Here is a 13,805-nt window from a genome sequence, read left to right as displayed (position 1 = left end):
CTCCTGGAAAGATCATTTTTATATTCCTTGATGATCATGAACAGTATTTTGTAAGATTCATTCTCATGATGACATTCTCACAACCCCCAGACCTTTTTTTTTCGAGACAAGGGCTGTGGAATTACCTTTTTCAATTGATCTAAGTGCCATGCACCCCAGGCCAACTCAAGCTGGAATCAATTAAAAGTAGGAATTTTCCACAATAAAAAGGACATTCTGAACATTATATGGTTGATCTGACCTTACAGTACTTTTAAATCCCAGTGGCCAGCGCCTTACCTGAAATGTCTTAAATCTGCTCTAATAGAATCTAATCTTTAACCTTGAGTCACACATTTACATGCATTCCATATCATGTTGTATAGTCATTATTTATGAGTGCTGTTTCTTGTGTTTGTGCATGTTTTATTGATTAGATCACATCTTCATATATTGTGCTATGTTTTTACAAGTAATATTTTTTTCTATAGGCCTATTGTTTTTTTAATAGTATGTTTCTGCATAGGGGCACATTACTTGACTTGCAAGATCAGCAAGAACAGCTTCAAATGAGTCCCATTTCTATAATATGAAATACATGTATGTAAAGCTTCAGTCTCTGTTTCATAGGTTGCTCCACTGGACTACGTCTTGCTTCACTACACCTCCTCCATAGAATGAAGTCTATCTTCCAATATGTACAGGGAAAAATGCCCACAAACTAATTATTAATGTTTGAAAGTAAAACAAAATTTTCATTAGTAGGTCTGTGTGTAACATTTGTTTAATTCCTTACCCTGAAAAAAGATCTGAAGCTGCTTTATTTGAGATATCATGCACTTATTGCACTGCAGTTTCAGGAGCATGGTTCATGAACAGACCACAGCTCAACAGTACTACATAAAGTACCTCTTTTTCTGGCATGATATTAATATAAGCATTAAGCAATTAACACCACCTTGATGCAGTTTCTTTAAAATTTATATTTAGATAATTGAAAAAAATAGAAATCCCCATGGGGAAATAATAGACATATGAGGACTAGGCACCTCACACCCCACAGGAAAGAAAGTAAAAAATGCTTTAAACTCCTCAAAACAGATTTTGGTTGTCGACTTGTAAGTATTAAATTCCCATACACTATATTAGATAGTTCAAATAAATGAAAAGATTTGAAATTTGAATAAAACAGCAGTGGCAACACACTGCACTTCAACACTTGAGTTTGAGATACATGCATTATGAATTTTATGGATTTTTGCTAGCGCATCAATACACAACACAAGATACATGTACATGTAATGTAAGTAGGTCTATAATAGACTATACTACACGTGCGCATGTGCCTGCGACAGACAATTGAGCAAGGTCCTGTTACGTGACACGTCTATGTATTTTCCTGCACATATAGACATGATCTATATGTATTGTATTTTGCTACTTTTTCAGAAGTTATTTGTAATTTCTATAGATTTTAAGTAATTTTTACTGTTTTTAATTTAGATGTTGAGGATAATTTTGATGTAGACTCTGGAGTCTTATACATGTACACTTTCCAAAATAAGTTTTATGAAATTAACAAACTTTCAATAATATTTACAGAACAATACAAAGCCAATGACAACTCTGCACATTTTCCCTGTAAATCTCCATCATTTCATGAGTTGATTTTTTATTTTCATTTAGGCACCATTATTTTTCTTATTTCACAAACAAGCTGTTTCTTTCTCCAAAAAATAGATCTAACATTAATGTTACTTTAGTGTTGGACTAGGTCTTCGGTTATAGATCTAACGTTAAGGCCTGGTCACACCGCCCGAGCGTTGTTGGAGCGGTCGTGGAGCGGAGAGAAAAAATCATCACCTCTCGCTACTGTTCACCATTTCCATTTCGATTGTTTTTATTTTGTTTTCGATTTTTTCCCCAATTTTGTGAGCGAAATTCGACCCTCTCTCCCTACCACTCCATGACCGCTCCAACAATGCTCGGGCGGTGTGACCAGGCCTTTAGATCTGACTATCTACTCTTACTTTTAGATCTCCCAATTTTTTACAAAACTGTGCTTTGTCAATATTATGCAATATTTTCTAGCACTACTTGCTTGAAATTTATGATATGCATCATGTACATTGTACAGTTGCGAGCAGGGTGACCAGTATTTTGCTTTGTCCCGGCGTCCTGACAAAGCCTTCCCGCAGTTCCCTGGACACATATTTGTCCCGTATATCAGAATATTGAACAAAATATAATTAACACATAGAAAAGTGAAGAATTTTCATCAAATAACCCCACGACGCAGAGTCAACAATCGAATCGACACACAAACACACACACACGCAAAGTCAGCACACACACACATATAGGCCTTATAGTTGCTACATGCATGTGGCCTGCACTGGCCTCCTGCCTGTGTGTGGCAGGCTACTAGCTTTATCTAGGCATATACATGCAGGATCGGAGCATGTAGTAGCCTGCCACACACAAGACATGATAAACAGATTTTCCACCAAATTAATCACAAAATCTGCGGTAAATTTTTAATCATACTATGGATTCTCATTATATGATTTTGTGATGTACCGGTAATCAGAGGAGCAAGTTAGAGTTCTCATAACTATAGTGGTTTCAGCTTTCGTTTTGAGTCTTGTTGTGATCAATGCAAACTTGTAATGGGAAGAGAGATGCCTGTTTGTAATGCCACGATGTTTCATCTAATTTTAAGTTTGACAATGTTTCACCTTGAAATTTTATTTATTTCTAAAACATTTTTAGTTTCCTAACAAGTTTTAATAAATAAAGAAAAAATATATATATCATTTAGATTTTGGTTAAATGATTGGATTTTTCGTTTGCTTGAAGTTTGAACTTTTTTCCTCTTTCTTTCATTTTTATTTCTTTTCTATCCTTTCTTGATCCCTCTATCCTTCCTGCTTGCCTTTTTTTTGTTCCATCTATCTTTATTTCCAATCTTGACTGGCTTTCTTTACTTCATTTTCCCCTCATTTTTTTCTTTTTTTGATGATATCTGCTTGCAAAATGATGATGTTGTGATTCTTCGAAATTGTGACAAATTTCAATTTGCCGATCTTTTGTCAATATTGTCATGAATACTAAACTCATCCTAAAGAAACTTAAGCCAAAGGGTAATTTTAGGTGGCTGTTTACGTTGATGTCAAATTTTTAAAAGGATATTTGGCTAGTTTCTTAATGACAATCCACGAAGTATGGACACATGCGAAGTTTGGACTCACTGGACACTGCAGTGCCAGCAACGAACGGCAACGCCAGCGCAGCGACTAGTCTAGACTCTAGCACTTGTTCACTGCTACCATGATGGGATTGATAGGATCAACTCTGCCATGTGCTTGTAAAGTGTCTACAAAAAATCTTCTTTTCTAGTCTAAGTCTTCATACTTCACACTTCATATGTTGTGCAGCTAATAGATGCCATCTTTGTGACATCTGTGTTGATATACGCTACTATCAGAATGTAGAAACTTTATGTGTTTTTTGCATGGATTCCTCATGGGTCTTGCAAGGAACTTCTTACTACAGTCCCACACCTTGGACTTTTTGTGATACTTGGAGCTAAAAATGTTAGTGAAAGTGGATCAATGTGGAGAAATGTCCTTGAGAAGTTATTAGTTAACATTCCATTCCTGTAAACATAGTCTTCGCTTCAAAACAGAGTACTACTCTATCAATGCTCTTGCTGTTCACATAAACCTGTCCTCTTACTTGGGTCTTTTCCTCCGCTGCAGACTTCACTCACATTAATTTTCAACAATTTGCTTTTTTTTGGATTATTCCCACCCATTTCTCATTTTAAACCCATATTTTTTAATATGCCAACAAAAAGGGAATCTGACGACATTGCCCAGCTTGTCATCGACAAGCTCGAGAAAAGTAGTCAACTAAAAAAGTTTGTAAAAGATGCGGTTACAGAGGCAATGTCTGCAATCATCACCCGGCTAGAGATGCAGGAGGGCCGGATCATGGATCTTGAGGGGAGGATAAAGGCCCAGGAGTCAGAGATTCAACTACATAAGGAGGAAGAAAAAAAATCAGTGGAAAAGATGACAGTCTTGGAGCAAAGAATTGATGACCTGGAGCAAAAATCCAGGTCACGCAACATCAGGATCCAAGGAGTTCCCAAGGTGAAAGATGAGGATCCAGAGGAGGCTGTCCTTGACGTTGGCAGGAGGATGGGGGTCAACTTGAGTTCATCCGACCTTGTCCGATGTCATCGACTGGGTCCTCCAGTAGACAAAGGAGCAAGAAGTTCTCCTCGTCAACTGCTAGTGGAGTTTTCCAGCCTCCGCACCCGAGCTTGTATTATGGGAGCCAGATCAAAGTTGAAGGGTTCAAAAATCTTTGTTAACGACGATCTGACTCCCACAAGACAGAAGCTACCTTTCAATGTTCGTCACTCACCGAAAGTCGAGCGGTCTTGGAGCAACGATGGAAAAATTTTCGCTGGAATTAAGAACACGGGAGGCGGACTTACGAAAAAACTTATCACATGTGATGATATTTTGAAGCTTTGAATTATAATTAATGCCTATTGTAGGATATCATGCTGACCTATATGCCCACTTTGAAAAAAAGGTTATTTCCTTGCAAGCCAAATCCCATGATAACCCAAAATTACTTTTCTTTTTCCATTCAACTTTCCTTTGTAATTTCCTTTGTGTTTTTTTTTCTTTCATTGTTATTTCTATTACAATCTCTAATCATCTTTTTTGTTTTTTTTTTCATTTGCTTTTGTAAGTTATATAATATGTTCATTTTATTTTATATACATTATTGTATGTTTTCTCTTATATATTATGTGTGCATCTTGACAATCTTCCTTTTCATGCTGACATGTTCTTTATGGCGCAAACAGTTAGATTTCACTTGAAATTGTATACTCAACATCCAAATGATTAGTATAGAAGAAGCCATTTGTAGCTCCTTAGAAAATAATTCAAGAATACTAGAGCTTAGTGATACTGATGATTTAGGACATGCTTCTGCAATTAACTGTCAATACTATTCAGAAAATCAGTTTATTAATAGTTTTCAAGACAATCTTGAAATTGCTACTGTCTTGCATTTAAATATGAGAAGAAGTATGCCTAGGAACTTTGATGCATTTAGTACACTAATTGACAAATTTGAAGATAGTAAAACAGTGATTGGAGTCACTGAGACGTGGTTCTCGAGTGAGAATGACTCAAATCTTTATCGTATTCCTGGTCATAATCTTGTGTCTAATCATAGATATGCTAAAAAAGGAGGTGGAGTCACTTTATATATTCCAGATTCAGTGGACTTTCAATTAAGGGATGAGCTAAATATGATGGCTGAGCATATGGAATCAATATTTGCAGAGTGCTTCATTCCAGGAAAAAGAAATGTTTTATTTGGAGTTGTGTATAGACCCCCTCAGAGTAACTTAGAGAGTTTTGTGAACGAAATGCATAGTATTCTTTCAAACCCACTTTTCGTAAACAAAACAATTTTCATAATGGGTGACTATAATATAAACCTCCTTCAGTGTGATGAAAATTATCATTATGATGCATTTCTTAATATGATGCTGTCTTTTTCCTTAATGCCATTAATTATTAAACCAACAAGGGTAACTGAAGCTTCATCTACGCTCATAGATAACATTTTCTGTAATAGACAACATTTTCCATCCTCAGGGATCATTGTATCAGATATTTCAGATCATTTCCCAATCTTCGCTCGTCTAAACTTGGATAGAGGCTGTAGACAAGAATCCAAATCAATTCGGAAAAACACTTCCGCTAATATCGCAAAGCTGAGAGCAGCATTAATGGAAACTGACTGGAGTGAAGTTCTTACAGAAAATGATGTGAACATATCGTTTAAAAGGTTCTTACAAAAATTCATGTCTCTGTATAATAAAAATGTACCAGTTGTAAAGCAAAGTAGAAGAAATCGTAAAACTGTTCCTATTATGCCATGGGTTAGTGCTTCTTTGTTGAGATCCATTAACAAGAAAAACAAGCTGTATTATTCGTATAAAGTGCGTGGTACTGAATCTTCACGTAAACGTTATGTAAATTATAAAAATACGCTTACTTCAGTTCTTCGTACTGCAAAGAAATCATATTATTGCACTCAATTTCAAGCAACAAGAAACAATATCAAGGGAACTTGGAAAGTGATTAAGAAAGTATTCAAGTCAAAGGAAAAGATATCACATGTAAAGAGTATTGAAATTAACGGTCATGTGGTGGAAGAAAGGAATATTATAGCAGACAACTTTAATGATTACTTTTGCAGCATTGGTCCAAAACTTTCACGGGCAGTGCCACTTTCTCAGCATACTTACAGAGATTTTATGAAAGAGCGAAATAGTAAAAGTTTATTTTTCTTACCAGTAGTTCGGGAAGAACTGCTTACCATTGTGAAATCTCTTAAAAACGGGAAAAGTCCCGGTTATGATGGGGTTACTAACAACTTAATTAAAGAAATTATCTTAGGAATTATTCAACCCCTACTTCATGTCTTTAATCTATCAATGTCATGTGGGGAAGTTCCTACTGACATGAAAATTGCGAAGGTCGTACCCATTTTTAAGAAAGGGGACCCTCAATATCTGAATAATTACAGACCTATTTCTCTATTGACTGCATTCTCAAAGATTCTTGAGAAAGTGATCTATGTTAGAACTCTGAAATTTTCCAACAAGAGTAATATATTTTCTAAATTTCAGTTTGGCTTTCGTGAGAAACATACCACCACCCATGCCTTGCTACATTTTATTGATAAAGTATCACAATCCATAGACAAACAGATGCATACAATTGGTATATTTCTTGATTATTCGAAAGCTTTTGACACAGTAGATCATGATATTTTGATTGGCAAGTTATCACATTATGGTATCAGGGGTACAGCATTGGACTGGTTCAAGAGTTACTTAGCTGACAGGAAACAATTTGTCTCGATAAAGGATGCTGAGTCAGGTTTACAGAATGTCACTTGTGGTGTTCCCCAGGGATCCCTCCTTGGTCCGTTATTATTTATTGTGTATATTAATGATTTTCACTATTCCTCTGATATTTTATCATTCATTTTATTTGCAGATGATTCAAGTTTGTATTATTCCCACAGAAATCCTGAGACCCTTTTAAAAACAGTTAATAGTGAACTGAGGAAAGTCACTTTGTGGATTCAAGCAAATAAATTATCTCTAAATTTGCAGAAAACAAATTACACGCTTTTTAGCAACAGGATTAGAGAAGTTCCAGGTGATGTTATATTTAATGATGGGTTAATAGATAGAGTAAAGACGACCAAATTTCTGGGGTTGCACATAGATGAAAAACTGATTTGGAAAACCCATATAAATCATCTATGTAAGACATTATCAAAAAATTGTGGTGTAATATACAAATTGAAATCCTTTTTCTCTACTGATATTCTTTGTATGATGTATTCAACACTAATTCTCCCTTATCTCAATTACGGTGTTCTTGCATGGGGTAATTCTCTTAAAACCAATCTAGAAAGGGTCTACTTGATTCAGAAAAGAGCTTTAAGAATTGTTTGTAATGTTAACTATCGCTCGCATACTACCCCACTTTTTTATGAGCATAGAATTCTTAAATTACAAGATATCTATGATTTTCAACTTGGTACTCTAATGTATGCATACAATGCAGGCATCATGCCACCAGCTCTGGTCACAATGTTCATGAAAAATAGTGACATACATAATTATTATACACGAAATGCTTCTGCATTCCACTTACCAAAGTTACATACAAGTTTTGCTTTTAGGACAGTTATAAATACAGGACCCAGGTTCTGGAACTCTCTCAATTCAAATATTAAAAAATCGGTAAGCATTTATACTTTTCAGCGTGTACTTAAAGGTTATCTTCTTAATTGTTATTTGTGAGTTGCTCTAGGTTAAGATATGATTTTATATACTATGTTATTTTTTAATTTTGGAGCCTATAAAAAAAAACTGTATATAAGACTGGAGAATGTTATGATATATCAATATTTATTTATCTTGTATCTTGTCTAACTGGATTCTTCTGCAGAGGGTCAGCCCATGTTGTTGTTTTTTTTTTCCTATTGTATTCTTTTCTTGTGTATCTTTTACCTTTGTCATGTTTTGTTTTTTACTTTACTATTTTACATACGATCTTCCTCTTTTTTTCATGCCATGTTATCCATACTTATTTCTTGTTCCATCATATATACCTTAATTATATCATATTGTTAGTTTATTAGACTTCATAATTGTACATTCAAGCAATGTATTCTATTTTTTAGTGTGTTTTTTGTCATTGATTAGTTTTAGTTTTTCTTTTTTGTGTGTGTTTTATTGTTGTTGCTTTTTTTTTAGTTGTTTTGTTTCTCTTGTATTTTTAAGGATATTACATGTACACACTGAATACTATTTAATCATGTACTTGAAACAAAGGAGACCCTAGCCTTACAAGCCTTGCTTTTTCAGGGGTTCTCCTTGTCTTTCTCTCAATACGTAATTAGTTATTTGCTGTGTTTCTTTTTTTTTCTCTACTGTAACAATGATGTATGGTTAATTGATTTTCATTTGTAGAATGTGAAATCACACTTGTAAGATAAATGTATGTGCAGACAGAAAGACGAATAAATATCTTATCTTATCTATCTTATCTTACCATCTGGCCTGTGGAGAATCTACAGGTAGGACTATGGTATGCCAATGCTGTATAGAGCACACACTTTAAAAAATCATCAAAATATCACTTTTGTGACCAAAATTACTAATTTCCATATAGTTTCAATTTATTTATCATTAGTAATGTGGGAATAATTTTTGTATTCACCAGAGCACTCAAAAACTTGAATTTTGGGCATATTTTTATGTACGCCCTCTATTGGTGGAAAGTAATATGGCAAGAAAATTTTTCTTTTTTTGATCTCTGTTTTTAATTAAGAAAAAAATGATTTAAAGAATCAAATTTAAATAAGAGGGCAAGTCCAAGAAAAGGTCACCCTGGAAGGCAAAATTTAATCTTTAATTTAAGAAGTTATCTTTGGTGGGGTAAGAAAGCCCAAATGTGGAATTTTAAAATTTCATTAAGAAAAATTTCATAATATGCATATTTATGCTAATTTGGGGCACCTAATTTGCATAATCAGTAAAATGGGCGTTACGTATGGGACAATTATAAAAACTCATAGAAAATGAAAACAAAACTTCTGAGATTCAGTCATAGGTGGGACATGGACCCCCTTACATCTTATTACTTTTGGCAGAAAAAAGTGGTGTCATCTAATTAATTATGCAAATTAGGTCTTGTCCAAGGATGGAATGTCCCATACGTAACATTTTGAGGATGTTTTTTTAAGTTATTTCTCATAATACAATACTTGTATTGTTGCATCTCTGGGAAGTTCTAATTTATTAAGTATGAAAATGTTATACCACAAAAAGTTTCAAAAATGGAGTTTACTTTTTAATTAAAAGTTAATTAAAAAATTGTTACGTATGGGACAACATGTTACGTATGGGACATTTACACACAATGTCAATGGGGAGATTTGTGTACAAAGTGAATGGAGAAAAACAAATTTGAAGAGTGCTCTAAAAACTGAATATTTACCTTTTCTTTAGTTTTTAAACACTGATTTGTTATGAATACTGATTAATGAATACAAATGAAGCCCCAAAAAATGTGAAAATGGAAAAATATGAAAAAATAAAAACAATAGAAATACATAAGAAATTCATAAAACCATGAAAAACAAGGAGTAAAAAGGTTGAAATGGCTAATTTCCCCTTCAGTGATATCAAATATGTCTCAGTAGAACATTTAAAAAGAAATAAACTCTTTTGTTATTTCCATATTTTAAATTATTTCAATTTTTGAATTATGGGGAAAATTGTGTACGTTCTCTATGGGGACAAAATGTCCCATACGTAACTGTCCCATACGTAACATGTCATTAATTTGTTTAATTAGAGTCTGTAATTAGAGGGAATTGGCTTATGACATGAAACTTGCCATAAATGTACTATAGTATTGAGACTTCTATCACACTAAGTTTCAAGTTGTCAAGTGAAATACTTTCAGAGAATTCTCAACTTGAAACTAATGTATTGAAAATTGTCTTTTCTCTGCGTCCCATACGTAACGGCGCATCTTTTCGCTCTAAAAGGTCAAGATCAAGGTCATATGTCACAATTTTTTGCATGATTATTCTTCTCCTAGATGTCTACCATCATGAGGGTATTCAATCTAATCAACGTCATTTAACACTATTTTTCAGGTCATTAAAGCCTCTGAAATGTCCCATACGTAACGCGCGCGAATTCTTGGACTTGCCCAAGAGTCAAGTTGTATCAATAATAAGTGTATTGGGAACTGTCAGTGTAAAAAAATCAGGCATTTGCCCCAAAGAAAAAGAGAAAATAAGCCAAACATTGCCAACTTTATTTTGTCACACATGGAGATATAGCTGAGAACAAGGTTATATTATAACCTTGTTCATTGCACTTGTTCACTGCTACCATTTGGCCTGTGGAGAATCTACAGGTAGGACTATGGTATGCCAATGCTGTATAGAGCACACACTTTAAAAAATCATTAAAATATCACTTTTGTGACCAAAATCACTCATTTCCATACATTTTTAATTTATTTATCATTAGTAATGTGGGAATAATTTTTGTATTCACCAGAGCGCTCAAAAAATTGAATTTTGGGCATATTTTTGTGTACGCCCTCTATTGGTGGAAAGTAATATGGCAAGAAAATTTTCATTTTTTGATCTCTATTTTTGATTAAGAAAAAAATGATATAAAGAATCAAATTTAAACTAGAATTTAATTCGTCATGCGGACGAATTAGGTGGTCTGTCATGATTTGTCATTCAGTGTCGGCTGATGTATGAAATAAATCATTTAGATATCATTGATAATCTTGATCGTAGACATCCTAAGAAAAGTTTTACCATTACTAAATATGATTATTGATGTGGTGATGACAATCGTCAGACATACATCTTCAAACAGATACATACAAGATAGATGATTATACCTCACGGATCAACACGGCAATGCCGGCATGATCCGGGGAGGTCCGGGATAGTTTTGTCCCAGATGACTGTGAACACGGCATCAACACGGCAGCTTCACACGGATCTACACGGATCATGCCGGCAGAGCACGTCGTCAACACGGACCAATACGTCAGCAACACAGACCTACACGTCAGCTACACGGACCACCACGTCAGCAACAAGGACCTACACGTCAGCAATACGGACGAACACGTCAAATGCGTTATCCATTGAGCTAGCATATTCCCCATAGAGATTACACGTAAGCAAGTTTGAGAATTACAATTCAAATTTTGCAAGCGAAATACGGGCATGATCCCGGCATCTGATCAAAAAATGGAGGGAACATTACCGATAGCCCAGAATCTCAGCTACAACATACTAAAAGCTCAGGGAAAACTGACAAGAAACAATGGAGATATGGCTCACGAAATAGAGGAATGTCGAATCTAGTTTTGAGAAAAAGTCATGTCCCATAGAGATTACACGCAAAACACATGTGATATGAAAAAAGCAATTATAATCTGTTTTATCTTGCTAAATTTCAACTTTTATACCTTTTAATTATCATAAAGGATGATGTAAGAAGTGGCAAAAAGAAAAAAAAGTGAAAAAAAATCATCTTGTTCACCCCAGGACTCGAACCCGCGCCCTTTAGAAAGCAGTCAAAGCCACGATATTCCCCATAGAGAATACACGTAAGCAATTTTGAGAATTACAAGTCCAATTTTCCAAGTGAAATACGGGCATGATCCCGGCATCTGATCAAAAAATAAAGGGCACACTTCCGAAAGCTTAGAATCTCAGCTACAACATACTAAAAGCTTAAGGAAAACTGACAAGAAAAAATGGAGATATGGCTTACGAAATAGCGGAATGTCGAATCTAGTTTTGAGAAAAAGTCATGTCCCATAGAGATTACACGCAAAATGAGGAAAAATGACATGCCTCTTTTCATCGCTGTTTTACGCAATGATGCGTTTCTCAAAACGAATATTTATGTGACTAAGGAGAAAGAGTACATTCTAAACTACAACATATCGAAATCTGGGCGAAAAACGATCTATATTCGAGAAGTTACAACCAAATTTGCATAAATTTGATGACGTCATTTTTGAAAAAATAAAATTTTTAGTTTAGGCGCCATTTTGATGATGTCACGATATAATTTAGGGACAATGGTGACATGAAATCAAATCTACAACTCATACTCTATCGATATATGAAAAAAAAAATGGGGGTCAATGGACTATTTAAAGAGCTAGTGAATTTTTAATAGGCACGTTTTTGCCCATATATGGCCTATAGTGAGAGCTCGCGCGCACACGTGCTGCAAACTTTAACGGGTGTTAATTTCGTTATTAATGGTCGTAGAAGGTTGATCAAGGTATCAAATTGTTCAGAACTTTATCATCAATGAAATGATGTAAAAAAAACGGTGTTTTTGCACTGCGTTAAGGCATTACGCGCGGAAACGCGCGCGCATGCGTGTGCGCGCGCAAATTTTCGAAATGCTTAAAATGATCTGAAACGTACCCAAAAACTTTTTTAAGGCCATTTTAAGAATTTTTTTACCTTTGACGCGCGCGTCATGACCTTTACATGACCTTTGATGACATTGACAGTTGACCCTTGACCTGAAGTTAATGTCATGTAAATATTGTTAATTTTTGATAATTGATAATGAAGATATGATAAAATGAAGAATTTTACAAAATGGCGCCTAGATGACGTCATCATGACCTGATGACCTTGAAAAGCTTATTTTGACGTGTCCATGACAGATCCTATAGATGACATTAAATTCAATGAAATTGATCAAGTCTAGTTTGAGATAACTTGGCGACAAGAAAAATCCGTAAAAATAAATAAAGAAATAAATAAATAAGAAAATTCTAACGAAATTAAGAGGTGATCTGTCAAAGACAGACCACCTAATAAGGGCCAAGCAGTATGAATTAACAGGTCTAATGGAAACTGTCAGTGTAAAAAAATCAAGCATTTGCCCCAAAGAAAAAGAGAAAATAAGCCAAACATTGCCACCCTTATTTTGTCACACATGGAGATATAACTGAGAACAAGGTTATATTATAACCTTGTTCATTGAATGAGTGGTTCATTGAATGAGTGGCCTAGGCCTAAAAGTAATTCCGCTGTTTCAATGAGAGGAGATTTTAAACACATTCTGATTTATTCTTTTGTCCTCCTAGTCCTACTATACTGGGATGCCGCGGAGCCAAACAAAGTCTCAGCGGAGCAAATAAAATAGACATAGGCCTACCGTATTTATCGCCGGTCTACTTGTGCCAGCGCCAGCGGCACCTAGCTCATGTCGACAGGGCCTGACCTCGGGCGTTTTATTTTGAGTTAACCCAGTCCCATATGCTAAATATTGTGTTAGTTTGGTCAACCGGCGACATCGACAATTTTTTTCAACCAGTCCTTGTAAAGTTACTCTAAGTTAGGATACATCCACTCACTCACCCTTATGAATATTCAAAACTTACCTCCGAATTGCTGAGTTGCTGCCAGTAGTTGCCTGATGTTACTATCCATTTTGACAACGAAGTTGCATACCTTGGCCGCGGGGCTCGCCTTGGCAACGAAAAATTGTATATACGGTACCCGTACCCACAATGCAACATAATATTTTTACGCAGGACGGTTTCACGGACTGTCACAAGGGCATCTTCATGACTAAGTAAACGCGAGTTCGAGGCTAGTAGCAGAAGCGTAGCGTA

General features: G+C 35.1%; 1 protein-coding gene across 18 annotated transcripts in view; it reads right to left on the bottom strand.

Moving 5' to 3' along the window:
• The window catches only part of LOC121424906 (cilia- and flagella-associated protein 46-like), a 95,981-nt gene extending 82,250 nt beyond the window's left edge, over positions 1-13,731 (bottom strand). For all 18 annotated transcript variants that reach the window (XM_041620772.1, XM_041620776.1, XM_041620773.1 and 15 more), the window contains exon 1: positions 13,572-13,731. In XM_041620772.1, coding sequence (XP_041476706.1) covers positions 13,572-13,620 — 49 coding nt within the window. In that variant the 5' untranslated portion in view covers positions 13,621-13,731. The remainder of the gene's footprint in view (positions 1-13,571) is intronic.
• Positions 13,732-13,805: the final 74 nt, after the last annotated feature.

Source organism: Lytechinus variegatus, chromosome 12 (genome assembly GCF_018143015.1).
Source record: "Lytechinus variegatus isolate NC3 chromosome 12, Lvar_3.0, whole genome shotgun sequence".
In the NCBI taxonomy this organism is placed as follows: domain Eukaryota; kingdom Metazoa; phylum Echinodermata; class Echinoidea; order Temnopleuroida; family Toxopneustidae; genus Lytechinus; species Lytechinus variegatus.
This window is presented reverse-complemented; position numbering and strand designations above follow the sequence as displayed.